This window comes from Onychostruthus taczanowskii, unplaced genomic scaffold (assembly GCF_017590055.1).
Source record: "Onychostruthus taczanowskii isolate IOZ18803 unplaced genomic scaffold, ASM1759005v1 scaffold23, whole genome shotgun sequence".
Taxonomy (NCBI): domain Eukaryota; kingdom Metazoa; phylum Chordata; class Aves; order Passeriformes; family Passeridae; genus Onychostruthus; species Onychostruthus taczanowskii.
The window spans coordinates 11570830-11595002 of NW_024499573.1; the positions used below are offsets into that span (position 1 = coordinate 11570830).

Here is a 24173-nt window from a genome sequence, read left to right on the forward strand (position 1 = left end):
CAAAAGAATATTCATATGAATAATTCACATTAGTGACTGGAAAAACTAAGTAACTACAGATGCATAACGTTGTAAACAACTTTTCTCCAGAGTATCTGAAAGTGCTCTGAATATCAGCATTTTGCTCAAATATAAGAAGCACTTAATTATAGTTTTAATTGATTAATTGATTTAATTGATTGAATGTACTTAACTATATGTGTTCAGAGGGAAGACATTCTGTGTGAATAATTATATGCTACATTCAAAAAAACCAGTCATTTGTTTCCACTGCACAATTTATTCATTTTCAAATTAGAAAAAAAAGTACTATGTATTGGACAATTTGCATGCATAAACTCAAAACATTTCATCTCAAAAAATTATTGATTTCTTCCAGTCTTGTATTAAGGCGTTCAGGAATTTCACCTAGGCAGACAAATATCTGGATTCAAAAAAAACCCCCAAAAAACTAAACAAACCAATCAAAACAGACAGACAAGTTACAAGACAGATTTACTTCTGTTAACAAATATGACCACAGTGAGTCCTGGTAGTAGACAGTTGCATTCCTTATCTTTTCAGTGTGTATAGCTGATAGGAGTCAAAGTGATTGGGGAAGAGTTATCTTCAGCAAAGTTTCTTCAACAGTTTCGTGATTTGGAGTGCTGAATAAGCCATTGTAATGTTATGTCTGCCGGGATAGATGAAACAAAATTAAAAACTCAAGTCTGTTTGCAGACCGCAGAAGCACAACAGAACACTAGCAGGTTAATACACATACAAAAACCCCAACCAAACAAAACCCAGAAACCCACAGGTTGTCATTCACACATAACTGAAGTTCAGAATGTCAACCTCCAGGTGGCCTTTTATTTTTGTATGTTTTTAAATCATGTGCATTTTGTATTTTTCAAATACAATGACTGACAACAAGTTCTGTAAGCCATAGAGAGATAAGAAACTGTTGAAAAAGCAAACATTTAAGATGACCATAAAACAAACTGTAAAATCCAGACTAGAATGAAATGCTGAGTGAGAACAAAGGCAAATACACAAACAGAAGGAAGGAGAAGGGCAAGCATCTGACAATATATTAAGAAGCCATTTAGGTAGGTGGTAGGAGTCCAAGGTCTCTGAAAGACATGCAACATTGGACTAAAATTTGATAGCTGAAATTGGCACCCCTCCTGATACAATCCAATGCACTGAGCTGAAAACTGCAGCAGTTCACAAACTGATTCATGAGCAGATTAGATTTTTTTGCCTCAAGGCAGTAACATCTGTCAGGAAGGCAGGAAGGATGTCAGGGGGCAGCAGCAGCTCTAGCCCTCAAATTGAAATTTGTTGCCATATTTGTCTTAAGTTCAAGACAGCACACCATGAATATCCTTGCAGACCAGCTTAGGCTCTGAGACTGCAGAAAAGATCAACCCACTGTACTTATATCAAAACTAATAGCTATAATTATCTTCCACAGTCTCTCAGGACACAGTAACTGGCAGCCTTACACCTACACCTCCTGATGAGAACAGTTAGCTAGGCTGCAGTTCACACTGAAATGCCAGTGTCATCTCATTCAACTGCACTGATATCAGTCAAAAACACAGAGGAAGAAGTCAGCTGCCAGTCTTCTCCTTAACAGACTAGTAGTTTCATCACTTTAATAAGCTAGCATAACAGTCTTTCTTTATATATGGTACTTTCCAGCCATTTGGTCTCTCTAGCTTCTCACCCAACCTCTTTTCTCAAGGTCTTCTCAAATAACGAGCACATGGTGCTCCAACAATGCCCACAGTCTGAAACGGTATACACAGTGGGCTCCCATTTTTTATTTTGTTTTTGGCAAATATTCAAGAATGTGGCTACTCTTTCTAGGCACAACATTACACTGGAAGATACCTGACCAAGTCTCAGTTAGGATTTGAGCCTTTTTTGTCACTACTCCCAGAACTTTTACAAGTAAGGGATCTATACTGTTCTGCATTAATGATCATTCTTTCACGCAAATTTTATCATGCTTTTTGCTGCATGCTTTTCTCCTCCAGGCATCCAGATAAATGGACTGGGATCAAAATCGATTTTCTCCATGAGTCTTCCAGAAATTAAGCTGTTTTTACGAGTTTCCAGTCACAATCCCACTTTTAAGAATCTGCACTGCAGCCCTGCCAATTCGATGAGGATCAAGAACAGCATTTCAAAAACCTCAATCACATTCACTTCCTTATCTCCTGAAGTCGAATCTTCCCCAGTGCAGCAGCACCTTCTGTGCATCTCCCTCACTCAGAGGTAACAACTGCACCCCAAGCTACAGCAAACATGGGTCTGGTCTCCTTCTAACTAATACACCCAAGTCATCTACACCACCTGCAGGAGAAGCCCTCGCTGCCTAACACATCTCTGCACACAGATGAACTCTTCCCCAGCTCACTGAAGTCCAGGTGCCACAGTACAGTCTCCACACCATCTCCACTACCTGGTTCTCTCTGTGTAGGATGGAAATTTCCCCTGCTGCTGAGAGAAAGTGGCTGTCTTCCCATTCCCATTCTCACAGTCCCTACAGAGCTGCCCAGCTCTTCTATCAAGTCTGGTTTCCTCACAGAGCAGCTATAAATATCTAGCCAAGCTAGATCCCATCCCATCCAGCACCACTTCTTTCAGCAGCATGCAGAGAAGGGTGGCACAGAGGCAGCATGCCCCCAGACAACTGCTGCTGCTGCCGGCTTCATCCCTTCCTCCTGCCCTGTGGAGGGAAGGGAGTGGGAGAAAATGACAGAGGAAAGGGACAGGAAAGTGCAAGATAGGAGAGAGAGAAAAGGCAAAAAGCAAAGGCAGATGGAAGACAAGTTCATGGGGATAGATCTTCACTGACTACAGGATACACTCATTGCATTTCCACTTGGAAAAAGCACCCATCCCTCAGTTCCAGTAACAGCCACATGCTCATAAAACCTGCTTACCATATAAAACCATGTATGAAATAAATCATCAACATTTTTTAGGATCACCTAATAACTGGAAGGCCTTCATACACAGCTACTGTTTTTTTCAGTAACACAGGTTTTTTTCAGTAACACAGGTTTTTTTCAAAGTAACACAGGTTTCTTGTAAAGGATTCAATTACTCCAGGCTTTAAATAGACTTTTCCATGATCCCTGTCAAATTAACATCTCATGGAACTAAATATTTCTACAAGTTTTTTTCTTAATTAGACATATTTCTATGTTGAAACAAATACAGTGGCATACAATATTTGCAAAGCGTCATTCAATGTAAATTGAAATCTATTGAGATGTTCAATAATGTAGTGGAGATAGATGTTCAAACCTGATCTGATCCAAAGTACAAACCATACACTGGTGACACTAGAAGCTGCTTACCTATGTTATCCTTCTCTTTACAGGAAATAGAATAGCAACAGATTTCTCTGTCTTGAATAGCTGCAAGGTTTCTACAGAAACAAAACCAGTAAGTACTGTTATAACCCCATAAACACTCAGAACAGAAATTTCCATTAAATGATGTTTTCTGCTTTTTACTCAGTAGGTTCAATTCTATTCTCAGATGTTAAATTCTTAAAATATGCCACTGCACACAGAAAACCACACATTTCTTAAACTATAAGGATTAAAAGGTTATAAAGTCATTTCACAAAAATTTGAATTTCTTATTAGGTCAGTGTACTAGTGAGAAAAAAACCCACAGAAATCCATAAGCTAAAAATAATGTTCTGTGGTCGCAACCAAGTATTACCCATGTCTTATCATTTATCTTTTACTCTTTTCACTTAGAATTCTGAGTTTTTTTATCAAGTAAATCATAATAAAATATCAGTGCTCAAATGACCACACCATTTATCTTCAGGATGTTTACTATATCATACTTAATATATCACATCTGACTCCTACTGAAAGGATGCCTCTATATTTAGGAAGAAACTGATCCTTAATCAACTTCTTTCTGTGAATTCTCCAACCCCCTCAGAGCTCCTGAACACTTTGTTGTTTTTTCGTTTACTTATCCTCACACAATTGACACAGACATGCACCAAAAAATTTCCTGAAGCAGGTGGGAAGTAAAGGCACTGAGAAGTCCGAAGACCATGCAAGGGCAGTAAAGAAGAGAACTAAACAAGGACCTCCCTGAATGTCAGGAGAGCAGGCTTGGCCTCTTCAGGGATCTGCTTGGGAAAGTCCCATGCAGTTAGGCCCAGTAGCAAAGAAGGGCTAAAGAAAGCCAGTTAATATTCAAAGTTCATCTCCAAATTCTAAGAATAACCTATCCTAACTAGCCTGGAAAAAAAGCCAAAATACATTAAGTAGATGAACAATAAGCTCTTGGCAAAATCCAGTAATTAAAAGGAAGCATACAGAAGGTTGAAGCAGAGACAGGTAGCCTGAGAGGAATACAGAAACATTGTCCAAGAATGCAGAGACACTGGCAGGTCAGCCAAGGCCCAGCTGAAGTTGGATCTCCTGAGGGATGTCGAAGATAACTAGAAAGTGACAAATAGAAGATAGGAGAAAATGTGCATCCACTGCTCAATGAGACATGGGACCTGGTTACCCAGGACATGAAAATGCTGCCTTTGCTAACAATATTAGCCTTCAGAAACCCCAGGCCCCAGAGATCATGACTAAGAGCAAAGAAGTGGTACCCTTGATGGAAGAGGATCTGATCAGGGAATAAATAAGCCGACTTGATATGGAGAAGTCCATCAGCCCTGGTGGGAAGAACCTACAAGTGATAAAGGAACTGGCTGATGTCATTGTGAGGCCACTTTGAACAATCATGTTGACTGGGAGAGGTGCCTAAGAGCACAGGAAGGTAAATATCACTCTTCAGAAAAAGGAGGATCTAGGGAAGTACATGACAGTCAGCCCCACCTTGATTCCTGGGAAGGTGATCATGCAACTAATCTTAGAAACTATTCCCAGGCATGTGATAGACAAGAAGGTAACCAGGAGTAGTCAGCATGGATTCACACAAGGGAAATAACGTTTGACCAACTCAATAACCTTCTACAATGAAATCTACAGTTTGGTAGATGACAGGAGAGCAACAGATATTGTGCACCTTGACTTGATTATGGCTTTGACAGTGCCTTCCATAATATCCACACAGACAAGGTGAGGAAGTATGGGTTGGATGCACAGGTGGCAAGGTGGACTGAAGATAGGCTGAACACTGGGTGATCAGTGGCATGAAGGCAAGCTGGAACTCAGCGACTACCAGCGTACACCAGAACCAATACTGGTCCAATCCTGTTCTGCATCTTTATTTGTTGCAAATGATGGGGCAAAGCACAATTTGCTGATGACAGAAAACTGGGAGGAGTGGCTGATACACCAGAGGGTCATGCTGCCACCCAGAAAGACCTCCACAAGCTGGAGAAAAGAGCTAGCAGGGGACCTCATGCAGTTCAGCACAGGAAAGTGCAAAGTCCTGCACCTGGGAAGAAACAACCCTAGGCACCAGGACATGTCAGATGCCAACTGTCTGGAAAAGCAGCTTTGCAGAAAAGGACCTGGGAGTCTTGGCAGGTGACCAGGTTGAACAGGATCAAGCAGTGTGGTAAAAATGCTAATGGTATTCTGGGGTGCATTAGGAGTGCTGCCAGCAGGCTGAAGGTGATCTTTCCCTTTTACTCAGCACCAGTAAGGCTGCACCTGACCAGCTGTGGACCGTCAGTACAAGAGGGATATGAACCTATGGAAGAGGGTCCAATAAAGAACAACTAAAATAATGAGCAACTCACAGACTAAGAAAGGCTGAAGAGCTGGGACAGTTTAGCCTAGAGAAGAAAAGGCTTAAGGAACTTCTTATTAACATATACAAAATTCTGAAGGGAGCCTGTAAAGAAGATGTAGCTCAGTGATGGGACAAGAGCCATGAACTGAAACACAGGAAGCTGTCTCTGAACACACAGAAACACTTTTTACCTCTGAGAGTGACCAAGCACTAGCAAAGGCTGCCCAGAGAGGCTGCAAAGTCTTTTTTCCCGGAGACATTCAAAAGCTGTCTGGACATGGTCCAGAGCAATCAGCTTCAAGGGGCAAAAGTCTCTGTAAAAGCAGGTAGATGACTTCAAGGTTCCTTCCAACCTCAGCCATTCTGTGAGCCCTGGTTAGTAGCCCTGTCTTTGGACCACCCTTACTATAGCAAAACTTCACTTTCTACTAATTAAAATTATGTAACTTGTGAATCCTATTTTACAAAATTAGTGTTATACTGGTAATTTTTACAAAATTGTGTATTTCTTCACAATTACATTTACTATGCATCCATCTCTTAGTTTCCGTAATAACTAAGTTATGCTTTGGCATAAATATGGCAAAAGTACCATTTGATTTGCCTAAATTTACCAATACTAGATTGATATGGTTCTGTTCTAATGCCATTCAAGCATTAAATTGACACTGCATTGTACTGCGAGAAGTCAAAATGACCCTTTCACTACCCCTAGCAGCTCTTTCCTCAGTGATGGGAAAAGAGGATTATCTGAAATAACTTCGCACAACGAAAGAACAATCAAGAGAGATTCAAATCTACTGTGGTCAGTTATCAGCCTAGATCACTACATCAGGCAGCAGCAGAGCTTGAAGCGAAATATCTGAGAATGCAAAATAGCATCTTTTATAGCCAATTATTGTCATAGACTACCAATCATTTGACTTACATATCAAACTTCACAGTGTCTCAGCATTTTACAAAAGCCAGCTACTTACAATTTCTCAATTAACTGCTTCTCATCCAGTGCACCTGGGAGGTCTCGTTTATTTCCAAGAACTAACACCTGAAAGAAATCATTCATATACCTATTAAATCCAGGAGCAATGAAATTTTATTTTTTTCTGTAACTTTTTGATGGCATTATTCTGGATCTTGCAGCTATTTAGAATGTAACAGAGGACATATTCAAAATGACCAGTGACTGTGGGAACATCATGGAAATCCTGCTCCTAGTCAGGACCAGATGCTAGATGCATACCCTCTGAAAACTGGATCAAATTATTTCTGGGCATGTTAGTATCAAAAGTCTTCTCTGGAAGTGAATCCCTCCATTCTGGGTGGCATTACAGGATGGTGTCAGATTAAATGCAAAGCAATGTGGAAGACAGCACACATTGGGCGCACTCAGGCCACCAAGGGATATTCAGCTCAGAGGACCAGACTCATGTTAATCAAAAGACCCAGACAAAATTCTCTCTATGCTTTTTTGCTCCCTTGTTTCTTAACACTGATGCACTGAACAGCTCAGCCTCTGAACCAAGTATCACCTAAGCACCAGCCACCTCTCTGTCCAATTTGAGCAACCATGGTAGAAATCTGAAAGGCAGCCATTAGGAATTAAGTCCCAGAAATGCAGAAAATTTACTGAATAGATGCTGGAATGTCGGAGCTCCTATTTAAGGCTTCAAGTATAAATGAAGGTCAGATAAATGGGTTGAGCACATTCTAACATAAAGTAAGCAATGGAAGGTTTTTCTAGTTATAATTGCATTATTGTTTTCCAGATGTGCTACAATTCTCAGACTGTCCCACTATATCCCATGAATTTGGAACACATTAAACTCATCACTTGCAGTAATTTAGAGTCCAGATTAATAAAGCTGCTCTAAAATCTATACTGCCAAATCCAGAGTACAATAAATTGAAGGAAGTTCAATACTAATTACTACATATGAAATAAAAGTAAGTAAAAAATACGTCACTGCATCTTGGAAATTACTGCTTGGGTCAACCTGGGCATTTGGAATGTGATATTATAACATATAAGAGGCAAGGAACTTAATTAAATACTACTGAAGATATGAGACCAATCATATCAAGGAAAAGTGAGAAGCAAAAGAGCATGCAAAGAGAGTGCATAGGACAGGCAATGTCACTACCCATGAACAGCATAACTGTCGATTTCTGTAGGATTTGTTCAACAGATAATTAACATATAAAATCACAACAAAAAGAGCAAACCTCATAAAAAAGATGGTGAATCACTTGAAAAACTCTCCTTTGAGAATAGTGGGAGGAAAGGAGGGAGAGAGAGAGGGAGACTGACCGCATGCTGGAGGTACCATTTTTATACAGACCAAGTCCCAGGTATCCATGGGGTGTAGATGCCATTCCCATAACTGATGGCATGTGTACAAACACTTCCTTTCCCACAGTTTGCCATGGTGGCAACATCCAGATATGTAGCATGTTCAGATGCTAACTAAACCTTCAGCTCCATTAGGCTGGAATTAGCTCCTGCCTGCTGTGGCATCTGTGCTTATCTCAAGTTCCTGCTGCGGTGGCATATCTTATGGGAAGTTTCTTCTGTGGCTTTGACAGTGTTTTGACACACTTCAAGTGCATTCTTTAAGTCCTTACAGTGTCCACTCACCCTCACGTAACTTTGATTACCTGTAGTGGCCAAGTGTCTAAATTACTGCTTACAAAAAATGGGGCCAAGGAAGAGCCATCAAGTTGTAACTTCTTCCTCATTTGTATGTAGGACTGTTTTCTTTCTTATAATCAAGGTATGAACTCTTGTTTGGTGACATCAACATAAAGACCAGTGACAACCTGATGGATTCCTAAATTGGCAGATTACGTTTAAATAAACAACATTAAGTCTCCATCTTCGTATTTCTCATTAGAATTTCAGCTGAATACACTATTCTTTGACACTTCCAACTGGAGAACAGATGCATATTTGCATTTTTTCCACACAATTTAGTTTGAAATACTAAGTCAAGAAAAAGTCAGGACAAATAAAGAAAGCCCCTACTCAATCTCTGGAGGCAGAGGACACTACCTGATGTTACTGTCTGCCCACCTCCAGAAATACTGATCTCACATGCCGTAAGATAACTGCCAGAAACATTCCTGGGTCACTGGCTGAAACCCAGCCAACAAGGGACTGACTGGAAGTAATTACTGTCTGAAAATGCCACATGTGAAAACACAATTTTTCGAAATCTTTTCTGACCTTTAGACAAGAAAATGTACAAACAGAAAGCAGCGCTCCTAAGATGCTGAGTACTATGAAAAAAAATCACAGTAATTTTTCTAAGAGTGCTCAATGCATCAAGGCTGCATCATATATAACTTAGTATTTTTAAGAGACCAGAGAAACCAACTCAGGAGGATTTAGGCCACACTGTCAACACTCAGGCAAGAATAATAATGAAAATACTTACTGGAATTCCATGCAATTGTGGCTTATCTATCAAACTGTGAAGCTCATTCTTTGAAGCTTCTACTTTTTCTAAGTCTGCTGCATCCACCATGTAACTGCAACAAAAAGTAATTATTTATGGTATTGACCATTACCTGCAGAAATTTGCATTAAAACATCTGAAATGTGACAAACATGTTGATATTGACAAGAGCATTAGAAAACTCCGAAGTTTTACAAGCCCTGCACTTATTGATATAGGAAGATATTGATATAAGAAGATAAGAGATTTGGGCTGTTAAATACAGCCTGTGGGGAAAAATGGCCTGGAGTATGCAATTACTTATATGTCTGGGTTGCTGCATGTGCAAAACACACTACTTTTATTGTATTGGGTCTTCTTATGTGGTGGAGGCGGGCAGAAAAAAAAAATCTATTTTCTTCATGTATAATATAATGCAATACCTAATTATATAGTAATATATATTACAAAGTACATTTTCTATGGACATGCAAAAGAAAACTTACACAACTGCATTGACCCCTCTGCAATAACGCTCCCACATGCTTCGAAACCTTGGCTGTCCTCCAATGTCCCACACCTGAAAAGGTAAGAACACTCCAGCCTCAAAATACTTTTGAACTACATAGCCCTAACCCAACAGAATAAATTAACTCTTACATGCAGCATGCAGGCTGCATTGCCAATTCCAAAATTTTATTAAAAGGTCTTCTTGGCCCCTTCTAGTTAATGGAGGAGAATATGTCAGGCCTGTGACACTAAAAGCACCAAATGCTCTTTTGCAGAATGTTACCCTTTCCCACTCACTGAAAGAAAAGTCTTACTCAGATACTGAAGTGAATTATTGCAAATGCACAGTCTCAAAACAAAAAAGAGTATTATCATTGTACAAAACAGTTATGCAGGTTAATATTTAATGTGGCTAGGGAGACCTGAGTTAAGAAGGTATCAGATTTTCAACAGGATAAAGACAGATAGTAAATAAAAAAAGAGTTGATCAGAGAGCAGACTGAATCCACATAAGGGATGATACTCCCCACTCCAAGGAGCTCCAATACCTCCACAGTTCTCCCACTGGTTCAACAAATGTGCTTTAAAAGACACATGGATTAATTAATCAGAACCAGAAAGGAAACAGTAGTATAGGTAGACCTGAAGTGATTAAGTAATGTTTCTTGAAGAAAGAAAGCTCAAATTCCGCTTATTATATTACAAAAGCTCAAATCCTATAAATACTTACACATGCTACTAATTCCCAGCAACCCCATGGAATTCCTAAATTTTTTAAAACATTAACATGCTATTTTTCTATAGAGTTAGCTATTCTGCTTTACCTGCAAAAAAAATTGGTATTTTTGGTGGATGACAGTATCTTGTTTCAAAACTGTTTCTCAGATCAAAGTACCAGGTTACCTATATACATCATGCAGGTCAGGGCTACAAGATAATGTATCTGTTACAGCTACATCCAAAGACAGTTGTGTTACAAGTGACACACAGATTAAGAGTGATGAACACTGAAAAATAAAAGTAATGGATTTGTTCCTCTGCCAAGGACAAAGACAAGTAATTATTTCTTATTTTAAGCAGATTTAGCTATCAAAACAATATATACTGTATACCAGATCTAGGAGGCATATATATTACAGAAGAAACTAAATTTGGAAGTAATATATACACAGCAACAAATTTTTTTAAGAGTCGTCCTCATAATTACACTGTAAATCCAAATTGAGCCTTCTATGGCAACAAAGCTTTTCACTAAAGAGCAAGGCTTCACAGACCCATGGGATAAGGCCTTTTTCAATTAATGTCCACTATTTTATAATTTCACAGCCTGCAAATCATTTTTATGTATCAATTTCTATATCATTTTCAATATCTTATATTCGTATTTTAGAAAGAAGTATTTCGCAATTCACCATTAAAAATCATCCCGATTGATATCTTAACACTCCTTCCAACATAAAATTATTGTATCACCTAAATGTAGAGTGCTTTTTGATACCCTGAATAAGATCAAAAAATTTTACACATGAAAGAGCTTCTGACCATGAAGTGGGTATCAATTAATATCTGTACTGACTTTTGAAGCGCTGTATCAAAGGTCTTAGTAAAATAAACCTTTACACTTTAAAAGCTTGAATGTAATGAGTATTCAGCTTTATGGTTAGGTGACAAAACTTACACCAACACTAATTACTCCAATAACTCATCAAGACCTTGAAACTATCCAAAGCCATCTGGTGCACATCTGTGTGTCTTGAAAAAGAATCTATATTATCTTCTTGGTAAACCAGAGGAAGAAAAAGAAAAGGGAAAGATGATAGGGCAGGCTAGTAGTCAGGTTAGATTTTTGGAATGCTGATAGCCATGAAAATTTACAAGATGATGTAGCATGGACTAATCACAAAATAAGTAACAGAAGATAAAAAATCCTGTTTGTCCTTGCCTGATATCTTGCAGTATTAAACTGCACTGCAGAACAAGATTACTCTCATTAGGAGAAAAAGTCACCTTGAAACAATGGAAAGATAAGTCATTTCCAGTCAGTTTCCCTAATCAGGCTTACAGCTATTCATTAAAGTACAACATGAAGGGCACCATATAGACTAGGTATTTTTAAAAGAGCTTTAGAACCAATTTTACATCAATATAGTAATAATTCTGTGACATATGAAAAAAATGCATTAAATTTAAAAAATCCTTACCTCTTTCCTGAAATCAAAATGGTTTCAATAATAACTTTCTAATACTCTTTATTACATTGAATAGCCAATGAAAGAGTTAACTACTTAATTCAAAACACAAATTGCTGCACCAAACCATTTTCACAGTACACAAATGAACAGACAGAACAGTGAGAATACAAGAGGTACCCAGGAAAAAAAGGGGAGAGGTCTAAGTGTTAAAGAACTTCTCTTGCATGAGTCTTGCATGTTTTGTATATCAACTATTTTTGCATCCCAGTATTTAATACACAGGTTAAATGTTCTGCGTATGGATGGGGATAGGCAGGAGACTAAACCTTAACAGCTGAACATACAGCTAGCTATAAAAAGAAGTTTACTTGGTCTGGTTGTTTTTAAAAAGAGGCTAGTCTTCAAATTTCTCCCATGGCTTTTAATGGCCCCTCAGGAATAAAAGTTTCATAATATTTAAAAGGTAATTTTACCCCAATTGATACAATTGTGATTTTAAGAATCAGCAAAAGATTACAGAATGACTAAACTGAGAGAAAGTTTCTTTGATACCTGGTACCACTGCCTCACAGGAGATTAATATCTCAAGGATTTGTTGCTCAGGCTCAATCTCAAAGACAAGTATCTTACTGGTACTGCATTTTAATCTGTTTTATTCATTCCTATCTACTTCTATAGTGTAGTAACTCTTATTGTGCTTGCAGGTCTACACTGTCATTAATTAGGGCAATGTTTTAATCTGTAAACTAGATCACCAGGATGGAACCACTGTTTACCATGTACTTACCTGAGATATATTGAATTCTTCTAAAACAGGAAACTTTGGATTTATCTCTTTCCAATTTTTTCAGAAGGATCTAAGGTTCCATCTTAAGACCACTATTAGCTATTAGCTGTGTTTAAGGAGCAGATCCTTTTCTTTTGCACAGTGCTCTATCATGACAGTTGAGCAAAAATGCACATGAATAGGTTCAAAGATTTTTTAAAGCTTTCAGTTACAGGAAAGTTCATTAACACTCTAGCTGTGCTTCTTCAAATTGGCTCATATTGTGGGAAGGCTTGATGGTTCATGAGAAAGTTGCAGGAAAAGTGTTTTCTAGATGTCGTGTTACATGGCTTTTTTCAGATATGCTGTGTAGGAGATTTCTTGTGGACAGAGAATACAATGACAAATTTCTATCTTGCTGTCAGTGTGTGGGTTCAGTACCTACAATCTCACAGTAGTCAGCAAGTCTAGACAGCCTTTCAGCTGATCAGATGTAACATCTTGTTTAGTATGACAGAATTAAGCTGTAGGCTTGACGGCACTGACTACAGCTCCTCTGACTATTATTAAAAGAGCTTAAGCCTCACTGCATTCATATAGCTGTTTACATGCAGACATCTTAACCTGCAAGATGAATCCAACACTAAAAATACTGGAACTCAGAAATGTATCTTTCCTCTTGGAAGCAGAAAGTATTATCCATAAAACCTAACCTACATGAACAGTTGAGGAATTTGTTAAGCAGAGAGCAGTATTTGGACAGAATAAAGCAGCACCAGTAACATCCACCACCACAGTGTACTCAGAGAAGTGTAAGATGTGACCAATGAGCTCACACACACAGAGCAGTCATCGCATTGACAGACAACTCAGCGTGTAATAGGGAGCAACTGGAAAGCATGGGACAACTTCAATCACCTCAAATTTAGGCCTTTAATCCAGGTGGCCAAAATTTCTCTTTGGCTACTGAAGAGCTCAAAGGGCACCAACAGCATGAAATTGCTCTGTTTCTTTCACCCACCTTGCCTACCTGGTGAAGCATTCTTGCAAAGCACCCACTGCTCCCCAGCAAGATCAGACAACTGGCTCAGACTGGGTTACTCACCACATGGCTAAGATCATGAGGAACACATCCTAAACAATCACCTATTCTAGACTGGAATCTTCAATCAAAAATATCCATCTTTTTTTGCCTAATAAACAGAAGAATAAAAAACCTAATAAACTTTTTAATAAATTGTCCTGTATATACAAATCTACACAGCCTGACCTGTAGTACCTACCAGCCATGTAACTTAATATGGAAGTTAGAATATCTAACTACTTTAGAATACTTACTAATTATTATTATATATATTGGAAATGCCTTCATAGTTTCTCTTAGAGTAAAAAAAAAAAAAAGCGCAGCATGGTTACATTTTCTGCAGGTATTATTTCTCAGAACAGTATGTTCTTTGAAATCAGTCTTGGCCCTTTAAAGAACTCTGTTCTCCCTCCTCACTGGTGATGAAGTCCAACTTTTAAACATAACATTTAGGCATTTTAATCACATCAGACAAAATAAAAAAGCTATATGCACATTTCAATGTTCATAATTTAATCATAATATTTTCACTGAAGAACTGGAAATAGACTTGCAACACTAATGTTCACAAATTATCTTCAACTCTTGACAAGCACAGAGGCATTTTAATGGGAGGAAGTACTTCCAAGTGATCAGGGGCTATTTGCCATTTTATCAGAGACAAAAAATACAATGCTAGAAGGATCAACAGGTGGATTTTAAACACAAAAGCGAAGTCCTTGTACTTCTTTAACTTCCTAAGTGTCCTACCAGTACATTTCTCTAGCCTGTCAAGGTCCTTCTGGATGGCAGCAGAACCCTCTGCTGCACCAGCCACTCTTCCCAGTTTTGTACTACCAGCAAACTTGTTGAAAGTGCACTCTGTCCCACCACCCAGGTCACTAATGAACACACTAAACCACCCCTGGGATTTAGCACTAGTAACAGGGCTTCCTGCTGTGGATCACAGCCCTTCTGAACCACCAGTACAGCTCTTCCTTAGAGACAACTACCATTAAACACTGGGACATCCAGAAAAAAGTATTTTTTTTTACAGAAATAACCACTTTGACTTGAAATGAGGCCAGACACAGCACAGCTTCTTCAGAGTGATCCAAGTCATATAGAATAGCCAGGAAGTGCTGAAACACTGCTCCAGTCTGAGCACACACACAGGCTTGTATTACTGCATGACATTTGAAATGACAATATGACAGGTAAGATAACCTGAATAGCAGGAGGAAGCATTACAAAGCAGGAGGATTCTGCTTCTACGAGGATGCATAGAGACCTAAAAACACTACTGTCCAGAGCAGGAGTGCTGCAACAAAGGAAGCTGGCAGAGGAACGCACATCCTTCTCTTCCTCTCTGCCACATCAGAGCAAAGTGCTAGCAGCAAGAAGCTCAGCCTTGCTCTCCCGCAGCCAGGCTGTGCAGGGTGTGGTGGAGGGACACCGGCATCTAGCGGTGACAGCCGGGGTGACCACAGCCCACTCCGCCAGCTCCAGTCCCTGAGCATGTGCTCTCCACTCCCTCCGGACCACTATGGCCGGGAAGTGCAGAATCTGCCTGGCCATGCTATTTTAAGAAAAACAAATGCAAGAGGAAGGGAAATGAATCTGTGGCATTATCTCTGTGTACACATGCCTGTGGGTGCTCTATTTCCTTTTAACTGAGACTGTTCTAAGACCAGCACTGCAAGAACCAAAGGTTACTTAGCTGGAGGTTCCCAATCACTTTAAATAGCAGTTCACGATTCAAGTCTTCTGAGATTCTTGAAACTTGGCTTGTTAAAGTAAATTTTATTAATTGCTGTCTAGCTTGTTGAACGGTAAATCTCACTTAAGCAAAAGGACTGCTAATACTAAGCAGATCCAAAAAGTGGAAAACTGTGAAAATCAAATTACTCACCAAGCAGCAAAACTTGCTTGGAATTAAAATCTCAATTCAGTCAGATATTTTTGGCAGGGGAAAAAAAAGATAGCCATCGGTTTTGTAATGGACTTCTAGTTCTAGCAAATAGAATAGTTCTAGCAGATCCCTACACTGTAGTTCATAAAATACTTTGATGCTAGAAATCATCCTGTACTTGAATACCTCAACCACAACCTCAAAATATAAAGCTCCTTGCTTAGATTTCAAACACTGTGTGGTAAAATCCTTCCTTTACTGCCTTCTCTTCTTGGAAATAACAGGTGACCAGTTATTAAACATATTGATAAGTCAGAATTTGATAATTCATGGTTAAAGCGGACAGCCTTACATTTCTAAACAGGTTTAACTTCAATTCAAGAACATCTGAAACTGGGATCTTACTACAAAATGTTCTGGCTTGAGTAAATAATCAGTGTTTTTCTTTCAGTGTGGTTCAGATAAATATGCATATACACATGCATGCCAGTGACCATACATTTACACATTAATATTGCAGACTAAAAATGAAAATAAATCTACCAGCTTTTGGAAATGACTGCCAAAATCAGAAGAAAGGAAAGAAGACCATGAGTTTCAGTTCCTTCTGCCTTCTGGAATTGTATGAAATCTGCAGATGGAACTGAAGTAAAGAAACCAGGCAGTGACATTGCACTAAAATAGTACTTCCTTCTTAGTGGCCTACCTCAAAACAGAGCAAAAAACAGATAAAGGATTAGTATCACCTAATTGCTGGGTTTGCAATTTACTTTTCCAAAAGTGATCAATCTTAATACTTCTAGAATGCAAATTTTTCACTTGATGACTTTTTGACCCAGATGACTTCTCAGCCTCAACTTTATAGTAAGTTTAATTGATTCTGTTTTGCAGTGTCCCCTGAAACCTTCAAAAGAGGTCAGACACAATGTCAGGTTTTTGCTTAGCATAAACATCATTCCTGTCATGTTTAAAGAACTTCATGGGTTTAGTAAAATAACACTTTATCCACTAATTTTAATAGCTGACAGTTGAGTATCATAATATTTCTATGAGAAGGGTTACCTGTTTTGTATAGCTCATAAAAGGTTTCTAGCAAGAGGCTCTGGCTCATCATTCTTGAGTCGTCAACTTATTAAAAGATTATGTTATTTTTCTCAAAGTAAAATAATTTTGGAAAACTTATCAAGCAATAACCTACCTAGATAGAGGAATAGTGGCATTCAAGTAGTTTATCCTGACAAACTCTTAAGGAAATAAGCATCTAAGAGTCATATTACCCATTCCTTGCACTGAATGCTGTTGTAGCAGAGAGACTGTGAGAATGAGTTAAGATACAGACTGTGCAGACAAGATACAGACTGTGCAGTCAAGATACAGACTATGCAGACTGGCTTCCAAATTAAGTATGGTTTTTGAAACTAATAAACATAATTAATTATGTTAGCATTATCTCCTTACTCTTAAAAATTCTATTACAGCAACTATATATATAATTACTTTTGAGCTTGAAGAGTAAAACAAGGCACAGTTCCACAGCAACTTACCCACACCCTCTCTGCACAACTTAATCTTGCAACATCATTTGCTCAGACAACCCTGGTCAGCTCCTTCTTGAACTATCCTGGCTCAAAAAAATACTTTATCTTGACGACTGCTTACTAGTAAAAGATTTTTGCCTAGTTTAATGAACCATCAACAACTTTTCTATTTTCTTCTACATCTGGCAATTCTGCAGCAGCATCGGTACACCCCTTCAACTATGCCTGTGTTTTCTCTCTATCAATCATGGCCTCATTGCTTCTGTGCAAAAGAAAAAAAAAAAACACAGAAAATTCCTGTTCCTGTGGATTATTTGTCAATTATGGTTGAATGCAGTAATTTTTTATTGACTGTGGCACGTCTGGAATTTCATCAGTGGTTTAGGAGTCATACCAAACCAGAGGAAGAGTAACTATAGAACTGAGGGAGAAAAGAACTTACATATTATGGAAAAGGAGGGAAAAGTCAAGACAAAGACAAAAATCTAGATTCCTTTGATTTAGCTAGAAGTTGTGAATTTCATCAAGACTAATCAACCAAGCTCCCTTCATAATCAAACAACACACAGTGCCTTAATGCTACCAGAGTGATTTATCTCTATTTTGATGCCTGTGTGTCTCTACAGCTGTAAGAGATGGCTCTCTGATAACTGAATTAAACTAGATGTTCTGTGTCAGCATAGCTAATGTGTGAGCTAAACCACACTCTCCACTGAGATACCCAAGTCAGGAGTCAAGTTGCTCCAGATTTCACTCACAGGTGGGAGGACGGGTGAAGGGGAAGAGAGAAGACAGATACACTCCAACTCAGTGACCTCAGTATCCCCACATTTTATGACCTTCCTAAATCAAAAAAGTGCAACAAAGCTTCTGCCTGGCATGGAATACAATGAAATCAAACAGATTAATATAACAGAGAAATATATTACTATTGCTTTAAAAAAAAGTTAGCGTGGAGCTAGAAAAACAGATAAGGGACCCTATAATCTTAAAAGAAATTTCCTGTCTTTCATATTTCCAGTTGAAATTACTCTATTATTTATTAATTCTGTATCAATTCAAACATGCATACCTACCTTTATGGTAACATTGCCTTTTGTAATTTTTCTCATATTGAAGCCTACTGTAGGAATCATATCTTCTGTGAACTGCCCCGACTAGAATATAAAATCAAAATTATATTTATTATAAAACAGTTGATACGTACAAGAAAGGTTCTCATTTTCAATCTAAAAAGTGTTATTTTACAATACTGTAAATTATCACATTCATATTCAGCAAGAGCACTGGCCAGCACTTCAATTACTGCATTGTCACATCATGGAAGACTGTTCATTTCAGTCCCTTTAAACGATCTTTTATTCTCTTCAGCAACAAAGATCACCCCAGAAACCACGAGACTTCAGACAATTCTTTATCTGATCCTTTGTCAGCAAAGCCAAAATACAGAACTGTAGATGATTTGAGATGAAAGAAACCTTCAAAGGTCACCTAGTTCTAACCTAAATATGATAAAGTATTATAAAACTGGCTACAGCATGATTTTTCCTGTAGCTTCGCTCTCCTGTTATCAGTAGTTTAACTCCAAATATAAAAACAGTGAAAGACTTCCCATGCAGAGAGAACTATGTGCGGACTTGCTCCTTCTGTGTATGTGACAGCAGAGGAATCATGCTGCGGAGCTAAGAGAATGCAATTAAGACAGAGAAGTACAAGGTGCTAACTGAAGTGTACCATAAACACCAAACACAAACCCCCAGCACAAAAGTGCTTCCTCCTCCCCCAGTTCAGAGAAATATTTTCACAATAGAGACACTTCTCATCAAACCAATGGGAATCTTACAGACTTCTACACACTACAGAAGACACCTTTTGAGGATAAAGAGAGAACTCAGATCTGAGTAGGAAACTCATCACTCATTCTTCCCTTTGAAAATGAATCATTAACAAGCTATTGTGTCTCCTGGACATGATACAGTAACACAGGCAGTCCATTACTTATGTCCATACAGAGGCCCAGGTGCTCTCTGAAACAGCACACAGCATTCCTGGTTTTCCAATCATCCAGCAAGGAACGCATCACCTTCTGGGCCTGCTACTGCCCTTCCGCATCTATCTGCCTATAGTTACCTACAAACTGATGCGCCCCAGGTTGTCTGGGTTTTTTTGGACGAAAATATGGGTATATGGACAAGGCAGGATGCAGTCATGTTCCATCAGTTCCCTCTTATCTGAGAAATGGAGGATCAGAGCTTGAGGGTGCACTGGAACAGCAAAGTGTCTCTCCGTCTTCCTTCCACAGCTATTCCTGGGACCTGTACAATTTTTGAAACTTCTCTCTTTCCTGTTTGTGGTGGAGTGAGAACACACTCTGCCACCAGTTTGCATTTACAGTTAAAGGTTAACAGTTTTTAATCAGGGGCTTTAAAAGCTGTATAACTTTTGAGTTACATGATTGTCTCACAAGTTCTTGAATTAGATCCATCAAGAAAGAAACAACTTCCATCAGTTGTTTGCTCAACCTTACTTACGGGAATCTTCTTGCTAAATTCTGTACTATACATCTTTTGCCTTTTTTTTTTCTTCCCTGCTTCAGTAACTTTTCAACAGCAATAGGAAAAAAAGTGAAAACAAAAGCCCCTGCAGTTTCATACAGATATACATACCCCGCACTGACAGAAGTTTTTAGCTGGATGTAGTAAGACAAACCCAACCAGCAAACCCTCTTGTGTATCCTGGTCTGCCCAGGAAAATGGTGGTCACCATCCCTGGAAGCATTCAAGAATGGACTGGATGTGGCACTTTGTGCTACGGCTTAGTTGACAGGGTGGTGTTTGGTCAAATGTTGGACTTTATGATGTTTGAGTTCTCTTCCAATCTTAATGATTCTATAATTATGTGATTTTTTAAAAAATATGTAGTACCTATATTCGTGGAGGACTGATATATAAACACACATGAACACAAACACTGAAAATGTAGCATCATTACTCAAGGACAAGAATGCCTGGAAAACCAGCCAGCTGACTCAAGGGGCTGTAAAAAGTCAGAATTCTACTTTTGTCAGCAAATTATACATCACATGTAATATGCTAAACTGGAAGACAAAAAATAAATAAAGAAACCAAACCACCATAACTCTTCTAGTACTGCGGATAGAATGTAAAGAATTATCATCCTCTTCATTGGTCTTCAGTTTATTCCTCTAAAAATTCCACATTCTGGTTGAATGGAATCAGATACAAAGAAAATATTATGTCTACAGTTTTTTTTATTTTCCCACATAGTGGAGAAAAGAACGGAATAGCTTCAACTCTTGGACTAACGTCTAGTCCATTCTTGGACTACATGTTAGTCCAAGAGCTATTTACTGTGTTGTAATGACCTGACCACCATAAAGTAAAAAGTCTGTACTACTGTGCTTGCTAAGGAAGGTTTACATGACCTAAAATTGCCTATTTTTGTGAATATTTAAGAAGTGCAAAAAATTTTATTGTCTATTTCAATAAAAAACAGATTACCTCCTGACACAAATGAAAAAGAACTGATGCAAAGAAGTTTGTAATGTCCTCTAAAAGTTTCTGAATATTGAATTGATAATGAACACTGTAATTACCCCCTACCATATTGACAACCACAGACCAGATTCTACTCTATTATATCAATGCACATTCACAGTATAAGGCAGTGACTTTATCCAAGGTTTCCGTTGGTAACTAAGGACTAAATATGGCTCAAACTCTGAAGAGCAGAGACTGTCTCAAAGGGTGTATATTCAGTCTTAGCATGATAGGATCTTTGAGTGCTCTTGCAATATGAAAAAAATTGTAATTTCCAATGTTTTTTCTCTATCCAGTGTAGCTTGCATTTTAAGTAGCCACTATTTTGCAACAGCTATTTTCATCATCACACTCTAGCCACGTATTCAGTGTTCCCAGTCTGTTTGCCCTTCACATATCAACGGTATTCAAGAGAAAACTATTATTAATATGAATATAAGTTTATTAGTTTATAGTTATTAAATATATAGTTATTATGTACAACATTAGTTAGCCTTATCCTAATTTTTTTTTCAAAATTCTCCAACCACTTTTCTTTGGTGATTATCATGGCACATCATCTCCAGACTGGAGGATCCAAAATCTACAAAACCTGCAATGTGTGACCCTCCCTAAGTCACAAAACATGAATGCCTTGTAGAATACTCTTAAGAAATAATATTTTCAGGGAAAATCAGACCTGCAGTAACAAGAGTGCTCTGGTGTTGAAAAGAACATCCCAGAGACAAACACCTACGGTGCCATTCCATTGGTGGAACAGTACAAGGGAGTGGACAGTTACAAAGTCTGGCACCGCACACTACTGAGGTCTCTGAAATGCTGTGTTCTTCTTTGCTCTGTTCATGAAAACAATCCACGAAGCAATGTAATTTGTCATGCCCTTTTCCCATTCCTCAGCAAGGAATTTCTTGGGAAATGAACACTTCCAATGGGCGTAAAATGCACTGAGGCCTCTCTCAACAAGATTACCTGAGTGCCTGACAAACCAACTAAAGTATCAGCTACAGGTGTATTCCACTGATTGCTGATGTTACCCAAAACATACTTTCACTGAGCACTTGCCATTCTTTTTTCTCCTGCTCTCTCCCCACTTCTTCATTCACAAGAATGCATAGTCTCTTATTTTTCCCTTAATCCATAATCATACACAAAAGCAAGTAACAAATGTCATATACTCAGGTTTTCATTGACTCAATCTCTCTGACTTTAAACCATGCACCTCCCAGTCTGGTTTTTAGCTTTCCATGATAAGGACTGAAGAACATCTAGAAATTTTCATCTCAGTAGCTGAAGCTGCGATACACCTCACAAGAGACACCGCCTTGCAGAAATGCTTCACTAAGCTTCATGATAAGCAAATATAACATACATACATATTTATTTCCATCCTCTGATGGAAAGCAAATCTTTGGGACGGACCCAAATGCAGTTTGGAGGGCACAGCAAACAAAGAGGAGAAATGTATTTTAGCATGGTGACAAAAGAGAAAATGTCGTGGTAGGTGTCAGCATTAGAGAGGCTGCAAGGCCATCATCAGAGGGGGAACAGAATGCTGGAATCAGACTTGAATGCTGGGGAAGAAGTATCGAGGATTTGTGGGAGGCATTAGTACTGCTGCAACTGCTGGGAGGAGAGAATTCAGTAACGGACAACTCGCGGCCTTCAGGGACGCACGGCGTATTATTCTGGGATACACGGAACATGGAAAGCCAGCCTGAACCACGGCAAGAGCCCGTGCCCACGAATCTGCTCCAAGATGGGCACAATTCGCAGCCAGACCCAGCTTCCTCCTCCCTCTGAAAACACTCACACACACCTTAGCTTCCTGCTGTGAAATTCTCGAGGTTGCAAACGATGCAAAAGCTGCCTCATGCTCTCTCCCGCCCGGCCCCGCTTCGTCCCCACCTCCCTCCGCATCCCTCCGCATCGCAGCGGGACCTCACGGCAGGCGGTGGCATCACCGCAGCAGCAAAGCCCGCACTTGTTGCCGGGGGAAAGGCGGCGGGGCGGCGGCCCCGGGCGGGCGGGCGGCCCCTCCAGCCCCGCCGGGCGGCCGGCCGCTCCCGCCGCAGCCCCGCGGCCCTGCCCGCCGGTGGGCTCCACACCGGACCGCACCGCCCTGCCCCGGGCCGGGGGCCGCGTACCGCCAGCACGGTGAGCAGCGTGGTCTTGCCCGAGTACTGCAGCCCCACCAGCGTGAGCTCCATCTCCTCCTTCCAGAACAGCGAGCGCAGCCACTCCAGCAGCCGCGCCACCAGCGACAGCATCCCGCCCAGCGCCCCCGACCTGCGGCAGGCGCCCAGCCCCAGCGGCACCGCTTCGCTGCTGGGCATGGGAGCGCCGGAGGAGCCGAGGCGAGCTGAGGCGAGGCGAGGCGGGGATCGGGGGGCCGGGCCGGGCCGGGCGGGGAGCGGCCGGCACTGGCCGGGGCGGGCGGCCCTGAGTGCCTAGTGAGGGGATGCAGGCGCGGGGCGGGAGCGGGAGGGGCAGGGCGGCTCCGGACACCGCGGGGATCCGCTGCGGGAACAGCTGCTCCCTGGGTGTGAAAGGATGGCACGGCCCGGCGCGGTCCTGCTGCCGTGGGCGGGCTTTGCAGCATCCCCCACGCAGCGAAGGGGGGCCGAGGCCGCGCTGGCAGCGCTGCCTTAGGAGAGTTGGTGGGCTTGGGCTGCGTGACAGCATCGATTTTGTGCATTCATCACGTCTGGTGGTGGCAGTTCCAGGCTAGGACCTCCACTGTTCCCCGGAAACTCTGCTTGAATTCTTCACTGTGTAGTGACAGGCTTCCAGATCCAGGACATACCATGGTTTTATTTTTTATTTTTATTTTTCTCCTGTGATAAGTTTTGGAAAATCACCCGTAGTATGACTCCTTGCCTCAAGAGATGCTTGTGATGGTGGTTTTGTGTTGTGATCAATGATGAGACATGCCACTTCACCAAGAATATTCTGCCTGCACCAAATAAACGATATTCAGTATAGTCTTGCCATAGAGCATTAGAGAAAGGCTTGTTTTACCCATACACACAGGGCTAACACTTCTGGATCCATCTGCCAGTCACAGAATTTGCAACTGAAATGTGATGCTCTGGAAAGGTTGCAGTGCTGGTGGTATTGGTTGAAAAGGACATTCATACAGGTGTAAAGGCATATACACCTTTCCTGTGGATACCTTTTCTATTGAAACCTGGCACAATCATCAAAGCATTTTGAAATTTGGTTTTCTTGGTCTTTTTAGAGTCATAATTCAGCAATCTAGAGGATGCAGTTTGTGGCAAAACTTCACTGGTTATGCCAGTTGGACCACAATCTTGAAGCTCCCAAGAGCAGTTGGTTGTGGGCTAGTTGTAGAGGTGAAAAACTTAAAAGTTTTTCATGCCCTGGTTTTAGATACAGTCAAAATGACTTGTAGTGTAATTCTTAAAGTACTGAGTTATTACTCTTGTAAATTTAATTGCACATTTCCAA

The 24173-nt window shown here is 40.0% G+C and overlaps 1 protein-coding gene across 2 annotated transcripts; it reads right to left on the reverse strand.

Annotated features, from left to right (window-relative positions):
- Positions 1-269: 269 nt before the first annotated feature.
- Positions 270-23137, reverse strand: LOC121336351 (ADP-ribosylation factor-like protein 8B). Of its 2 annotated transcripts, XM_041405405.1 has the most exons (7): positions 22850-23137; positions 18222-18302; positions 9671-9744; positions 9165-9258; positions 6708-6775; positions 3360-3430; positions 270-673 (listed from the first exon to the last, which is right to left on the reverse strand). In XM_041405405.1, the coding sequence occupies exons 1-7, from the start codon at positions 23036-23038 to the stop codon at positions 624-626; spliced, it is 627 nt and encodes a 208-aa protein (XP_041261339.1). In that variant the 5' UTR covers positions 23039-23137; the 3' UTR covers positions 270-623. The 2 variants fall into 2 exon arrangements, with proteins under 2 accessions (XP_041261339.1, XP_041261340.1); XM_041405406.1 differs by lacking the exon at positions 3360-3430 and having other exon boundaries at positions 610-673; positions 22850-23093.
- Between the last annotated feature and the right edge of the window lie 1036 nt (positions 23138-24173).

Coding starts and splice junctions, on each gene's coding strand:
- LOC121336351 (XM_041405405.1), bottom strand. CDS start 23,038: ATGCCCAGCAGCGAAGCGGTGCCGCTGGGGCTGGGCGCCTGCCGCAGG. Junction 6,776..9,164: donor CACAATTGCATGGAATTCCA/GTAAGTATTTTC, acceptor GATTTCTTTCAG/GTGTTAGTTCTTGGAAATAA. Junction 3,431..6,707: donor AAGCAGTTAATTGAGAAATT/GTAAGTAGCTGG, acceptor TTGTTTCTGTAG/AAACCTTGCAGCTATTCAAG.